The sequence below is a fragment of the Pristiophorus japonicus genome, chromosome 18 (assembly GCF_044704955.1).
Source record: "Pristiophorus japonicus isolate sPriJap1 chromosome 18, sPriJap1.hap1, whole genome shotgun sequence".
Classification (NCBI taxonomy): Eukaryota; Metazoa; Chordata; class Chondrichthyes; family Pristiophoridae; genus Pristiophorus; species Pristiophorus japonicus.
Genome location: NC_091994.1, coordinates 90131983 through 90144341, shown reverse-complemented (window position 1 = coordinate 90144341; position 12359 = coordinate 90131983). Strand labels below are relative to the sequence as shown.

The following is a 12359-nucleotide window of genomic DNA, read 5'->3' as shown; positions in this document are numbered from 1 at the left end:
CAAACTAAAATGTAGAGTGTAGCCAGAGATCAATACTGATGGAGGCCATTTCTCCTGGCTGTAGAGTCTAGAACTAAGGGGCATAGTCTCAGAATAAGGGATCGGCCATTTAGGACAGAGATGGAAAAATTTCTTCACTCAGGGCTGTGAATCTTTGAAATTCTCTACCACAGACAGCTGTAGATAATCAGTCATTGAGCATATTCATGGCTGAGATTGAAAGATGTTTGGATTCTACAGGAATCTTGAATGACTGAGCAGGCTCAAGGGGCCATTATAGCCTTCCATTTTTATTATGTTCTTATGTATGCTTGCCAAAACTACCCCCGAGAATCAGAAATGGAGCTGCAATGCTCAGGAAGCATTTACAGCAAGAACTAGAGAACTCTAGCCCTCCACCAACCTTACAAGGGTGACTATTACTCAATGACTTATTGGTTGTCTCATCTGCATGCACAGTGCATGAAGAACAGACTATGTAAAAAGAAACATGTAGGGGAGACCAAAACTAGGGGTCATAAATATAAGATAGTCACTAATAAATCCAATAGGGAATTCAGGAGAAACTTCCAGATGGAGATTAGAATGTGGAGCTCACTACAAGTAGTGGATGTAAATAGCATAAATGCATTTAAGTTGGAACTAGATAAACATGAGGGGGAAAGAATAGGTTATGCTGATAGGGTGAGATGGAGGGATGGGAGGAGGCTGGTGCGGCGCATAAATACCAGCATGGATCATTTGGGCCAAATGGCCGGTTGCGGAGCTGTAAATTCTATGTAGTGAAGATTTTCAAAGAAGCTGGACTCATTTTCAGACACTGCAGACACCTGAAAACAGGAAATTCACATGAAGGAAATCCATTCATTTAATGCAGTCACTTGTTAGAGAAAAGCCATCCAGTGGTTAATGGCAGATTCTGAAGTCCATCTAATGCAGCTAAAATTATGAAACCTTAAGACTCAAAAGTATCAATGGTGCTTTTGAAAAAAATTGCATGAATGCCATGTCAGGCCCTGAACAGGTTAGGGATGCTGCTGATTTTTTTAATTGGATTCACTACCAGTGAATGATTCTCACTGTTGTGCTGATGAAACCCAACATGTTAACACATAAAATTTACTAATCAAAGCAATATCACAGAGCACAGCAAGCTTGGAATAACCAAAAGTAGCTTCTTCAGTGATTGAATGTCGGTTACACAGCCACACAGATCAGGGAGGTCCCAGGTTTAATTCCTGCTCTGTGCAAAGTAATCAAGGTTTCAGCAAGTGTGCTCCAAGGTACTTCGGTGTCCATGGGCTGAAGAGGAGGAAGCTCATTGCTATTCTGCTGGAATGTGCACCTATATAGCTGTCAACAGAGGACAATGCTGCTCAATTGTGACCATGCCAACCCTCTACTCTTCTCCCTGTAGTGCAACAGACTGCTAATACTCACCATCCATATTCAGAACTGAAGTACGACCATTTTGGCAAGGTATAAAGGGATGCTGACCCCTGCAGAACTGCACCAGAACAAATCAGTGCCTTCAATCATAGGCAAGGTGCTAGAAGGGATCATGAGAGATACTCTATGATCACCTGAACAGAGAAATCATTAGAGACACTCAACAACTTCTGGTGGATAAAAAAGTTGCATCTTACCAATCTGATTTGGTGGCAAAAACAGGACGACAGAATATTTGAATGGTGACAGATTAGGAAAAGTGGAGGTGCAACGAGACCTGGGTGTCATGGTACAGTCATTGAAAGTTGGCATGCAGGTACAACAGGCAGTGAAGGCAGCAAATGGCATGTTGGCCTTCATATACCGAGAGGTTGTGAGTATAGGAGCAGGGAGGTCTTACTGCAGTTGTAGAGGGACTTGGTGAGGCCACACCTTAAATAGTGTACACAGTTTTGGTCTCCTAATCTGAGGAAGGACATTCTTGCTATTGAGGGAGTGCAGCGAAGGTTCACCAGACTGATTCCCGGGATGGCAGGACTGACATATGAAGAACAACTGGATCGACTAGGCTTATATTCACTGGAATTTAGAAGAATGAGAGGGGATCTCATAGAAACATAAAATTCTGACGGAACTGGACAGGTTAGATGCAGGAAGAATGTTCCCGATGTTGGGGAAGTCCAGAACCAGGGGTCACAGTCTAAGGATAAGGGGTAAGCCATTTAGGACTGAGATGAGGAGAATTGTGAACCTGTGGAATTCTCTACCACAGAAAGTTGTTGAGGCCAGTTCGTTAGATATATTCAAAGGGAGTCAGATCTGGCCCTTAAGGCTAAAGGGATCAAGGGATATGGAGAGAAAGCAGAAATGGGGTACTGAAGTGGCATGATCAGCCATGATCATATTGAATGGTGGTGCAGGCTCAAAGGGACAAATGGCCTACTCCTGCAACTATTTTCTGTATTTCTATGACTGGATCTTTAGAAGTTGCTACATTGGTGGATGAAAGTAGCTGTGGAAATCATACTTGGATTTTCAGAAAGCTTTTGATAAGTGAGGTGCCACACAATAGGTTGCTCTACAAGATAGAATCTTGCACGGTGGGGGTGGAAGAGGAGATGTAGACTGTATTATGAGCTGCATCCCCATAAGCATAAATTGGTTATTAATAGTTGTGGATCTGGTTGGAGATCAGTTACCAGTGATGTCCTGGAGGGATCAGTGTTACAGCAGTTTCTACAATCTTCATTAACGACATGGATGTATATGTGTGTGGGGGGGGGGGGGAAGGAAATGGTTTGCAAGTTTGTAGATGTGAAGATCTGCACGAGTGCTAGGATCTTGATTCAATGGAGGAATGTGCCTGCATTTGGCAAGCGGCATTTAACATTGTTAATGTTATGCACACAAGCAGGGCCAATGCCACATTTAGTTTACAGGGTAAAGAACTAAAGTTCGTTCAGAAAGAAAAGGATTGTTATCGTACATTTTCTAAAGGTTCACAACCAGTGCTGTGAAGCAATGCCCAAAGCACAGAGTATGAAGTTGAACTGCTCGGACAATTCAATTAAAAACAAAAAATTCCTTGCACAAGATTTTGGTTACACCTCAATACTGTGGTCCCCTCATTATGGGTGATGTAGAAGCTTTAGGAAAAATTGAGGGAAGGGGGTTAAAAGAATTATATCCAGTTTAAAAACACCTCAGTTAACCAGATATATTAAGCAGACTCCTGGGAGCAGGGGCTGAAAAAGAGATTTGATCGTGGTGATTAAAATAATGAAGGGATTAGAATGTGTTTGTTTAGATCATTTCAACTAGATAGGTTGCACAGAGTTAGAACTAGGTTAAAGCAAGACTTGCATTTATATAGCGCCTTTCACAACCACCAGATATCTCAAAGCGCTTTACAGCCAATTAAGTACTTTTTTTTGGAGTGTAGTCATTGTTGTAATGTGGAAAACGCAGCAGCCAACTTGCGCACAGCAAACTCCAACAAAAAGCAATGTGATAATGATCAGATAGTGGGCCCAAGTTTCCACAAGAAAAAAAACGGGCGCCCCTCCGAGCTGGGCGCCCGTTTTTCACGCCTAAAAAAATCCTCGGTATTCTCCACCTACTTGCAGGTCCTCTGGCCCTCGGCGCAGCCAGCACGAGCTGGGGGGGGGCGGAGCCAGGTCCCTGCGCTGAAAACAGTGCCGGGACCTCTGCACATGCGCGCTACAGTGGGCACGCAAGTGCAGTAGCTCCAGGCGCCGAACTGTGTGGGAGGGGCCCGAAGCACACAGCCCTTACCGAATGGCCTCACTGGGGCTGCGTGAATAAGGCTCCTCCCACGGCCAGCTCCTGCTCCCCCCCTGCCTCCGGACCAGACCCGGCACCCGCTCCCCCCCCCCCCGCCTCCGGACCAGACCCGGCACCCGCTCCTCCCCGCCGACCAGACCTGACACCCGCCCCGGACTGGATCTCTCTCTCTCTCTCTCTCTCTCTTCCCCTCAGCGGCACGAACGGCTGCAGAATTCTCCGTGCCTGAAGCACTTTCACACAGGTAGGAAGATGGTTTATTTAATCTTTTCTTGGCTTATAAATGTTTATTCAGGTTGGATTTATTTGTATATTTGTAGAAGTATAAATAAGGATTTATTGTAGAATTTAATGAGTTCCCCCCCCACCTCGTTCTGGACACCTAATTTGTAACCTGCGCCTGATTTTTTTGTGTAGAACAGGTTTTTTCAGTTCTACAAAAATCTTCACTGGCTCCATTCTACTTTAGTTTGGAGTACGTTTTCACTGTGGAAACTTTCAAATCGGGAGTCAGTGGCTGGACACGCCCCCTTTTGAAGACAAAATTCTGTTCCAAAGTCGAACTGTTCTACCTGACTAGAACTACAGAAAAAAAAGTGGAGAATTGCGATTTCTAAGATAGTCCGTTCTCCACTAGTTGCTCCTAAAAATCAGGCGCAAATCATGTGGAAACTTGGGCCCTGTGTTTTGTTGTTGTTGATTGAGGGATAAATATTGGCCAGGACACCAGGGATAACACCCCTTCTCTTCTTTGGAATATTGCCATGGGATCTTTTATGTCCACTTGAGGGGGCAGACGGGGCCGCGGTTTAATATCTCATCAGAAAGACGGTACCTTCGACAGTGCAGCACTCCCTCAGCACTGCACTGGAGTGTCAGCCTAGATTTATGCGCACAAGTCTGACTCAGAGGTGAGTGTGCTACCCACTGAGCCACAGCTGACAGGTTAGATGTCAGAAGGTTATTTTCTCAGGTTTGTAAAACTACGGAGCAAGTTGCCAGCTCATGGAGTACAGATTCACTACACATCTAAAAGGGAGCATGACCTGGCGGGATGGATACAACAGGTAGGAGAGAGATCAGGAAATATAAATCATCGTCAATATGGTCTCCTGGCCTAGTTTTGATTGCCTTAGGTCAGAAGAATTTTCCACTTTTGCCCACTCCCTAAATTGGCCATGGCTTTAAAAAGAAAATCCGTTTTCTTGTCTTTCCCAGGAGATTGCATAGTTGCCAGGGAGGGGAGGGGAGAGATGCTGGGAATCATGATGTTAAAGGCATCGTGATTGAGAGGCAAGCTCAATGGACCAGCAGATCTGTCTGACATTTTTGTATGTTTTTTTATGAAAGAAAGAAAACTGGAGCAAAACTGTCTATGGCCTTTTTGCTATGTGCTCTGCAAGTGAGCCCCTACTACCCAACAGAAAGATATATACTGTAATGATACAAAGTGACTGTACCTTCAAAAGTCTTTCAATAGAACAAACGCTTTGGAATTCACATGTACTCTGCCTTCAGTACCTGTCAATTCAACTTGGATTACACTCGACAGCCTTAGCAAAATAGCGACCAGAGAATGATCTCAATTTGCCATTACGACCGACTCGACCGCAGACAGAATATCTATATAATGGATGCTGTGAAGGGAAATTACAAACCATAATTTAATCAAGGACTCACATCGGCCACAAGATTACAGCTGAATTTATCAGCATCAACAATCTGCATTAATACAGCGTTCATGTGCGAAACCATCTCAACAGAGACGAAAGTTAAATCATACTCTTGTTAATTTGCCCACAGCATCCATTATTCCTCTTCAAACTGTAGTATTCCAATTCTACTGACAAGTTAGTTAAGGATTATCTCTGTTCAACTACTGCGTGTGCAATTCAAAGTGCCAGGGTCTATCAGCTCCCCCACTGGAAGTGCCGTTTTGATTTAGGTAGGTTGGGGGACCTGCACATGTAGTGTGGCCCAATTTCCAAAACAGCACACCACACAGAAAAAAAAACAGGCTGTTTTCCATCTGTCATACTACTTGACCTGGATACAGCAGAACTGGGGAGACTGCTAACAATTTAATTTTAAAAATAGATTTTAAACATGAATACCCTAAGGAGTACATGAAGGAAGTACTATTTTCAGCATACTGCTCTTTAATATTCAGAATAAGGGACGCTGGACATTTCTCAAATCTACTATTTTGACATTTGCAAATCAAAAAATGACAATTCATTAAAAGATGGTGTAATTGTGTGGTTGGAAAGCACAGCACATAACTTGCAACAAAAACCATTGCAACACTGGCTCAGCAACTTAACAGACCTAGAATAAAGCCCCCTAGAACAACTAGATCTTCATGGTAGAGTATAGACTGTAGTACAGAAACAAGCCATTTGGTCCAAGTAAGCCAGTGTTGATAGTTAGCTTGTACACAGTACTGGTCCAGCACCAGAGTGTAGAATTCTGGTCTTCACGGCACTGGTAATGATACAATGAAAGGCAACTAAAATCTATGCCTTGGATTAGTAGCCAAGCTACAAGGTTACAAAAGCTAGGAATATTTACACTGGAGAAAAGGTGCTTGGGGCCAATGTTCCCACTAATTTTTATTTTCTCCCATGTGCGATCTATTTAAATTTGCTGCAGCATGCACAGTATCTTTTCCAGCAGCAGGAGCTGGTGAGTGGCCTGCGCGTGACCTCGCATTTAGGGGAACATTGTTTGGGGCTATCTTGCTGACTATTCATGATTCCAAGGAATATGGATAAATTGAATCCTAATTTTCGCAAACGCTAAACTTAAGGGTGGTGAATACTTGGAACAGAATGTCTGGGGTAGCAGATAAGATTTAGCAGGTTAAAGTGGGAGATGCATACATTGAGCGGGCTGGTGAAGGGTAGGAGAGATTGATTTTAAACTTTTGAACTGGCCAGATGGATCTGGCATGGTGAACTACTAATGCATAAATATGGATCCACCCAAGATGAGGTAGGGATAGTACAAATTTTAAAAGATCTTCAAACATTTACCATTAAAATTACACAGAGGGTCACTCTTTAACAAAGCTAAATATTCCCCCAGAGAATGTCCCTTACCATTTAATTATCCTCTGCCCAACCCAGAACCACAAGAGACAGAATTTAACATAACTTGAGAGTTTAAGTTTCTGAAAAGTTACAGGCAAACTAGCCAATAGCTAATCTTACCAAATTTTGAGACTATTGAGGTGAAAAGTAATCCTTATTCACGATGCACATCAGGTTAAACCAGCATCGTACAGTATTAATAGCCCAAGTACTGTTGCACAATATAATTTAGTACAGTTTCAAACATGCCAAAGAGCCAGCACCAGATCTCGAATTTAATGTTAGTCATTTTATGAATGAATTCATTTTTTTTATTGCCAATTCGAACATGGAATTAGGTGGCATTACTGAGTTTTTTTTTTAAACTCTTCAGTTCCACAGGGTTCAGTATTGGGTCTCTTGCTTTTTGTGGTATACATCAACGATTTAGATTTGAATATAGGGAGTATGATTAAGTTTGCAGACGGCACTAAAATTGGCCGTGTGGTTGATAATGAAGAAAGTCATGGGCTGCAGGAAGATATCAATCTACTGGTCAGGTGGGCAGAGCAGTGGCAAATGGAATTTAATTGAGAAAAGTGAGAGGTGATGCATTTTGGGAGGGCTAATAAGGAAAGGGTATACACATTAAGCGGTGGGCCACTTAATAGTGTAGATGAACAAAGGGACCTTGGAATGCTTGTCAATAGATTCCTGAAAGCAGGCCGCCAGGTGGATAAGGCGGTTAAGAAGGCATACGGAATACTTGCCTTTATTGGCCAAGGCATAGAATATAAGAGCAGGGAGGTTATGCTTAAATTGTATAGTACTTTGGTTAGGCCACAGCTGGAGTACTGCGTGCAGTTCTGGTCACCGTATTATAGGAAGGACGTGATTGCACTAGAGGGGGTGCAGAGGAGATTTACTAGGATGCTGCCTGGAATGGGGAATCTTAGTTATGAGGACAGATTGGATAGGCTGAGTTTGTTCTCATTGGAACAGAGGAGGTTGAGATGAGACCTCATTGAGATGTACAAAATATTGAGGGGCCAGGGTTTATTGCCATTGGTGGAGGGGTCTATTACAAGGGGGCATAGTTTTAAGGTGGTTGGTGGAAGGTTTAGTGGGGATTTGAGGGGGTCTTCTTTACGCAGAGGGTTGTGGGGATCTGGAACTCGCTGCCTGGAAGAATGGTGAATGCAGAAACCTTCACCACTTTTAAGAGATGGTTGGATGGGCACTTGAAGTGCCGTAACCTGCAGGGTTACGGACCTAGAGTTGGTAATTAGGATTAGACTGGATGACCTTTTGTTGGACGGCGCAAATATAATGGTAAGTACTGCAGGGAATAGAATACGACCAGGGTGATCTCCTGGACTAGTTTCGATCGCCTGGATGGGTGGAGAGGAATTTTTCCAGATTTTTTTCTCCTAAATTGGCCTGGGGTTTTAATCTGGTTTTTGCCTCTCCCAGGAGATCACATGGCTCCGGTTGGGGTGGAGTGTAGATGTTTTCAGTATAAGGGGTATTGCAGTTGTGAGAGGCAGACTGGTTTGGCTGGGTGCTCTTTGCCTTCCCGTCATTGTTCATAGGTTTATATGTAACCTTTAGGGCTGCTGATCAAGGACAGTGCGGCTGTGTCAGCCGACACAGACACGATGGGCCGAAATGGCCTCCTTCTGCACTGTAAATTTCTATGTTTTTATGTTATGCCAGCTGCACAATTGTGCATGCAGCTCACAGCCATCCCCTATTGAGACAGACATACTTTGCCCACTACATCATCAAGTTTGCATTTTTATAAAGGCTCTAATTTCTGTGTCGTATATCCTATGTAATTACCAGCTTAACTGTTTCTTTCCAAAAGTTTTAACTGTTGTCTCAAACCAAGCAATTACTACTTTCGGGAGTGAACAGGAAGAAACAGCTTACATATTAGAGGTGGACAGCTGACTGTAGCCAAAACCCTTAGTATAAATGGCCAAGTGTTCAGTGCACCAATGGCATTGTAAACCTACCAAAGCGCTCATCTAGAAATCTATCTTCAGGTTATGGCCACCCATTCCTGTGAAACCAGGAAGTCACCCCTAGGCGGCAAGTGAATGGCCATCAGGAGTCCACATTACACAGCGGAGCCCAGAGACCAGCTGACAAATGTTAGAACAAGGGAGTGGTGCATGGAATTCCCTGACACAGCAACTTAAAAATCTTTTAACCTGTTTAAATCTTAATGCTGCAAATCTTACAGAATGAATTGGCAAGATAGTATACCCTACAGTACAAGAGGCAATGGTTTTTGTCTTCATGGATCACATGCAAAGGTTGAATGAATGTTGCAATTAACTTGCATATGGGTCAAGCTACTGATATTAACAGGTCTTGATGTTCTAATTTAAACTTTATCCATCACTGAGGCACTGCACCAAGAACAGCCTGTTACAAGCCTCCAGGACAAACAAGCAACAAACTAAGCACAAATGGAACTGAATTGTCCTGATTTCTTGATCCGGACTGCCAGGGCTCGAGGATCACCTGTGCTCGGCAGTCTTTAATTTGGACATCAATGACCCAGTGTTCATGCTGTAACAGCAGCGGGCTGCACTCAACACGAAATCACTGCTTGCACAGCTAACCCAACGCATTAAAACAGAAAATGGTGTTAATTGTATTTCAACAAGATTGTATTGTTAATTTCCCTCCCAAAGAATGCTGCAGTTTGAAGTTACAAAATATCCACAAATAAAACATAAACCTTACTACTCAGATTTTTGCCATTTCATTTGTAACAAAAACAATGCTGTTAAACAAGTTATTAAAATCTGTAGAATGTTCGGGAAAGCCAAACAACTGCAAGGGAGCGATAATGTTGAATATTGGATTTTAAATACCCATTTAATGTGATATTTCATTCTATCCTTTGGTTAAAACAGCCAAATTTTCTCTTCACATACGCTCCCCTCATTAGAATGCTTTGCTTAATGCAAGTGAAGTGAAGAGTACACCGTACAAGACGAAAGTATAGAATTCCCCAGGTAACTACAGAACAGAAACTATTTATACGGTTGAGATATGTATCAAATACATTTTAGGCTTGCATTAATCAGTATTTGCTCTTCACTATTTAAGTGCACAGTAACAGTGTTTGCCTGCACTATTTAAACATACTCATTGAATTCTATTGTAGCGTCAGTTTTCTGATTAACAAAAACAAGACATTTTGCATGGTCGCAATGAAGTACATCAGTTAGCTACAGTTTAACACTGATTAAATGTAACCACCCAGTTTATCTTTAATCCCCTGGATTTTAGCTCAAGTGCCAGGAATAAATAAGTCTACCTATCTGGGCTTGAGTGGAACTGATAATTATACCATCGGAAAAGATCTGCAAAGCAACCATATCAATCTGGGTTGTTGGTTGGAAAACCAGACTTTGCTGCCAGTTTTCAGCCAACTAGAATTACCGGAAAAAAATTCCTCCCATCTCTAAAACAGATGGTGCCAGCAGTGAAATGAGTGAAAATTCTTAGCTAGGAAACGGGGGAAAAAATTGAATAGACAGATGATACATTTGCTAATAAAAATAGTAAGTTAAAACAAACCAGGACAGAAGGGAACAGTTAATAGGAGGAAACGTTGAACACTGGTAAAAAGTGCCCATTTTTTTTTTTTAAATGCTAAATTGTTTGAGCAATTAGTTTGGGGATATGCCAGTGATCACCATCATTGTTTGAGTAACTTTAATACAGTATTAGTGTTTCAGCCCATGCACAAACTTTAAAAAGTTGGCCCAGGAAAAATGGAGGGTCAATGAATGTGCCAGTAGTCTACATATTAATGCTTTCAACTTGTTCTATTAAATTTGTATATTCTCACCTTTCAGTGTGAAAGTCACTAGTCATTTGTTCAAGAGTGTACACTGTAAAACCAGATATTTAACTTGAATAAATAGTTTAACTATCATAACGGACTATGAATTTGGTACATGTTAGTAGCAATCACAAATGTTTAGCTTGGTCTGTGAATGATACGGAGACTGGGCAGGATTTTCCCCTATGTCAATTTAGTTTTAACTCTGAAATGTGGATCACCCCACATTTCCTGCATTAAAAGCAATGCATTTTGGGATTCAGGTGCATTATGTACAGTGGATGGGTATTTAAGGACATGGATATCACCACACTGATCTCAAATACTTCAGTGCAGTAACAATGTCTATTCCTGGTCACTAATTTTACACACCTTATCCAAGACTGTTCTAGGCAACAATTAGATCCCACGACTGTCTGCTTCCCATTAGAAAAAAAAAGCTCAAAGTACATTACTATAGATTTAGATCACATTCAGCTCCAAATTGGCCATCATGTTTCTGTTACATCTCAGTGAAGAGAGAGGGGATGCCCGGTATTAAAGACCCTACCCCTTCAACTTAGAAGTGATATTCCTATACAATCTGGAGTATCCAAATAGACAGAGCTCAAAGTTGAAGGGGGAAACTGCTGGACATACTGCGACTGAAGCAGTCTGCCCCTGCATTAACTACACACATTATGGTGCATCCCTGTAAAACAGAAGTTATTCTACCTACTCCTAGCTGTGCTTCGTGTAACACTTTCATTAATTGCATTACTCCATTAAAGCAGGCTGACAAAACACCAGAAGGCGCAGGAGACCTGACTCATCCGTGGCATTGTATTTTCTTACCCTTTGAATTTACAAAACTGCAGCACTGTCGCGCCACTACAATAAAAATACAAACACAGACACCTTGGAACCAGTGACCTAAAAACAAAGTCTGCCTCATGGATACAGTTCTTTGTCTTTCCTAATGAGATCACTGTACATCTGATCATATGTAGTTTTGAAATCGTATATATTTGGCTTGTCCGGAGCCGGTCCCGGTAGCTTCACATGCGTCCCTGTTCCAAACGATCGAACATTGAAGCCTTTTTTGCTGCAAGAAGAAAATAAAAACAAATTTAGAATTCAGAAAAATCTCCAACTCAAATCTATTTAAAGTACTTCCTAAAAATATCAGAATTGTACAAATGTTTTAGAATCTGGAAGATAAAGATCTGGATTTTTAAGCAGATCAATGGGTATCCCAGAGATAGACAACATAGTAAACATCACAGAAGGATTAATTTGAAACAGCAACTAAACTGGTGGCAGGATAGGGAGGCAAATTTGGGACTGGTCAGAATGTTTTTAACAGCGAATGGGTCGTGAAGGTAAATAACTTGAATCTCAAACAGCTAGAGTAATGGTAGGACTATGGGGTGGGGCAGGTGGCTTAAGGTAGTCAACTGCTGGTATCTTAAGACCAACTGTAGCCATGAAACTAGCAGTTGAAATATTTACTAAATAAAAATGCCTTCAGGATTTGCTGTGCAATGCATACATAGGGTCACTTATGATCAGCCAGCTGATTTCAGTTAATTTTCCACTATACAATTTCAGGTACATGCCATCTAATTCATTACACAAGTCTTCACTATCACTCAACCCCATGACCTCAAGCTAGACCTCCATTCAGA

At 42.0% G+C, this 12359-nt stretch overlaps 1 protein-coding gene across 1 annotated transcript in view; it reads right to left on the bottom strand.

The window, feature by feature from the left end:
• The window catches only part of ssu72 (SSU72 homolog, RNA polymerase II CTD phosphatase), a 94773-nt gene that overhangs the window by 61817 nt on the left and 20597 nt on the right, over positions 1–12359 (bottom strand). Inside the window, exon 2 of the mRNA XM_070860324.1 lies at positions 11633–11776. Coding sequence (XP_070716425.1) covers positions 11633–11776 — 144 coding nt within the window. The remainder of the gene's footprint in view (positions 1–11632; positions 11777–12359) is intronic.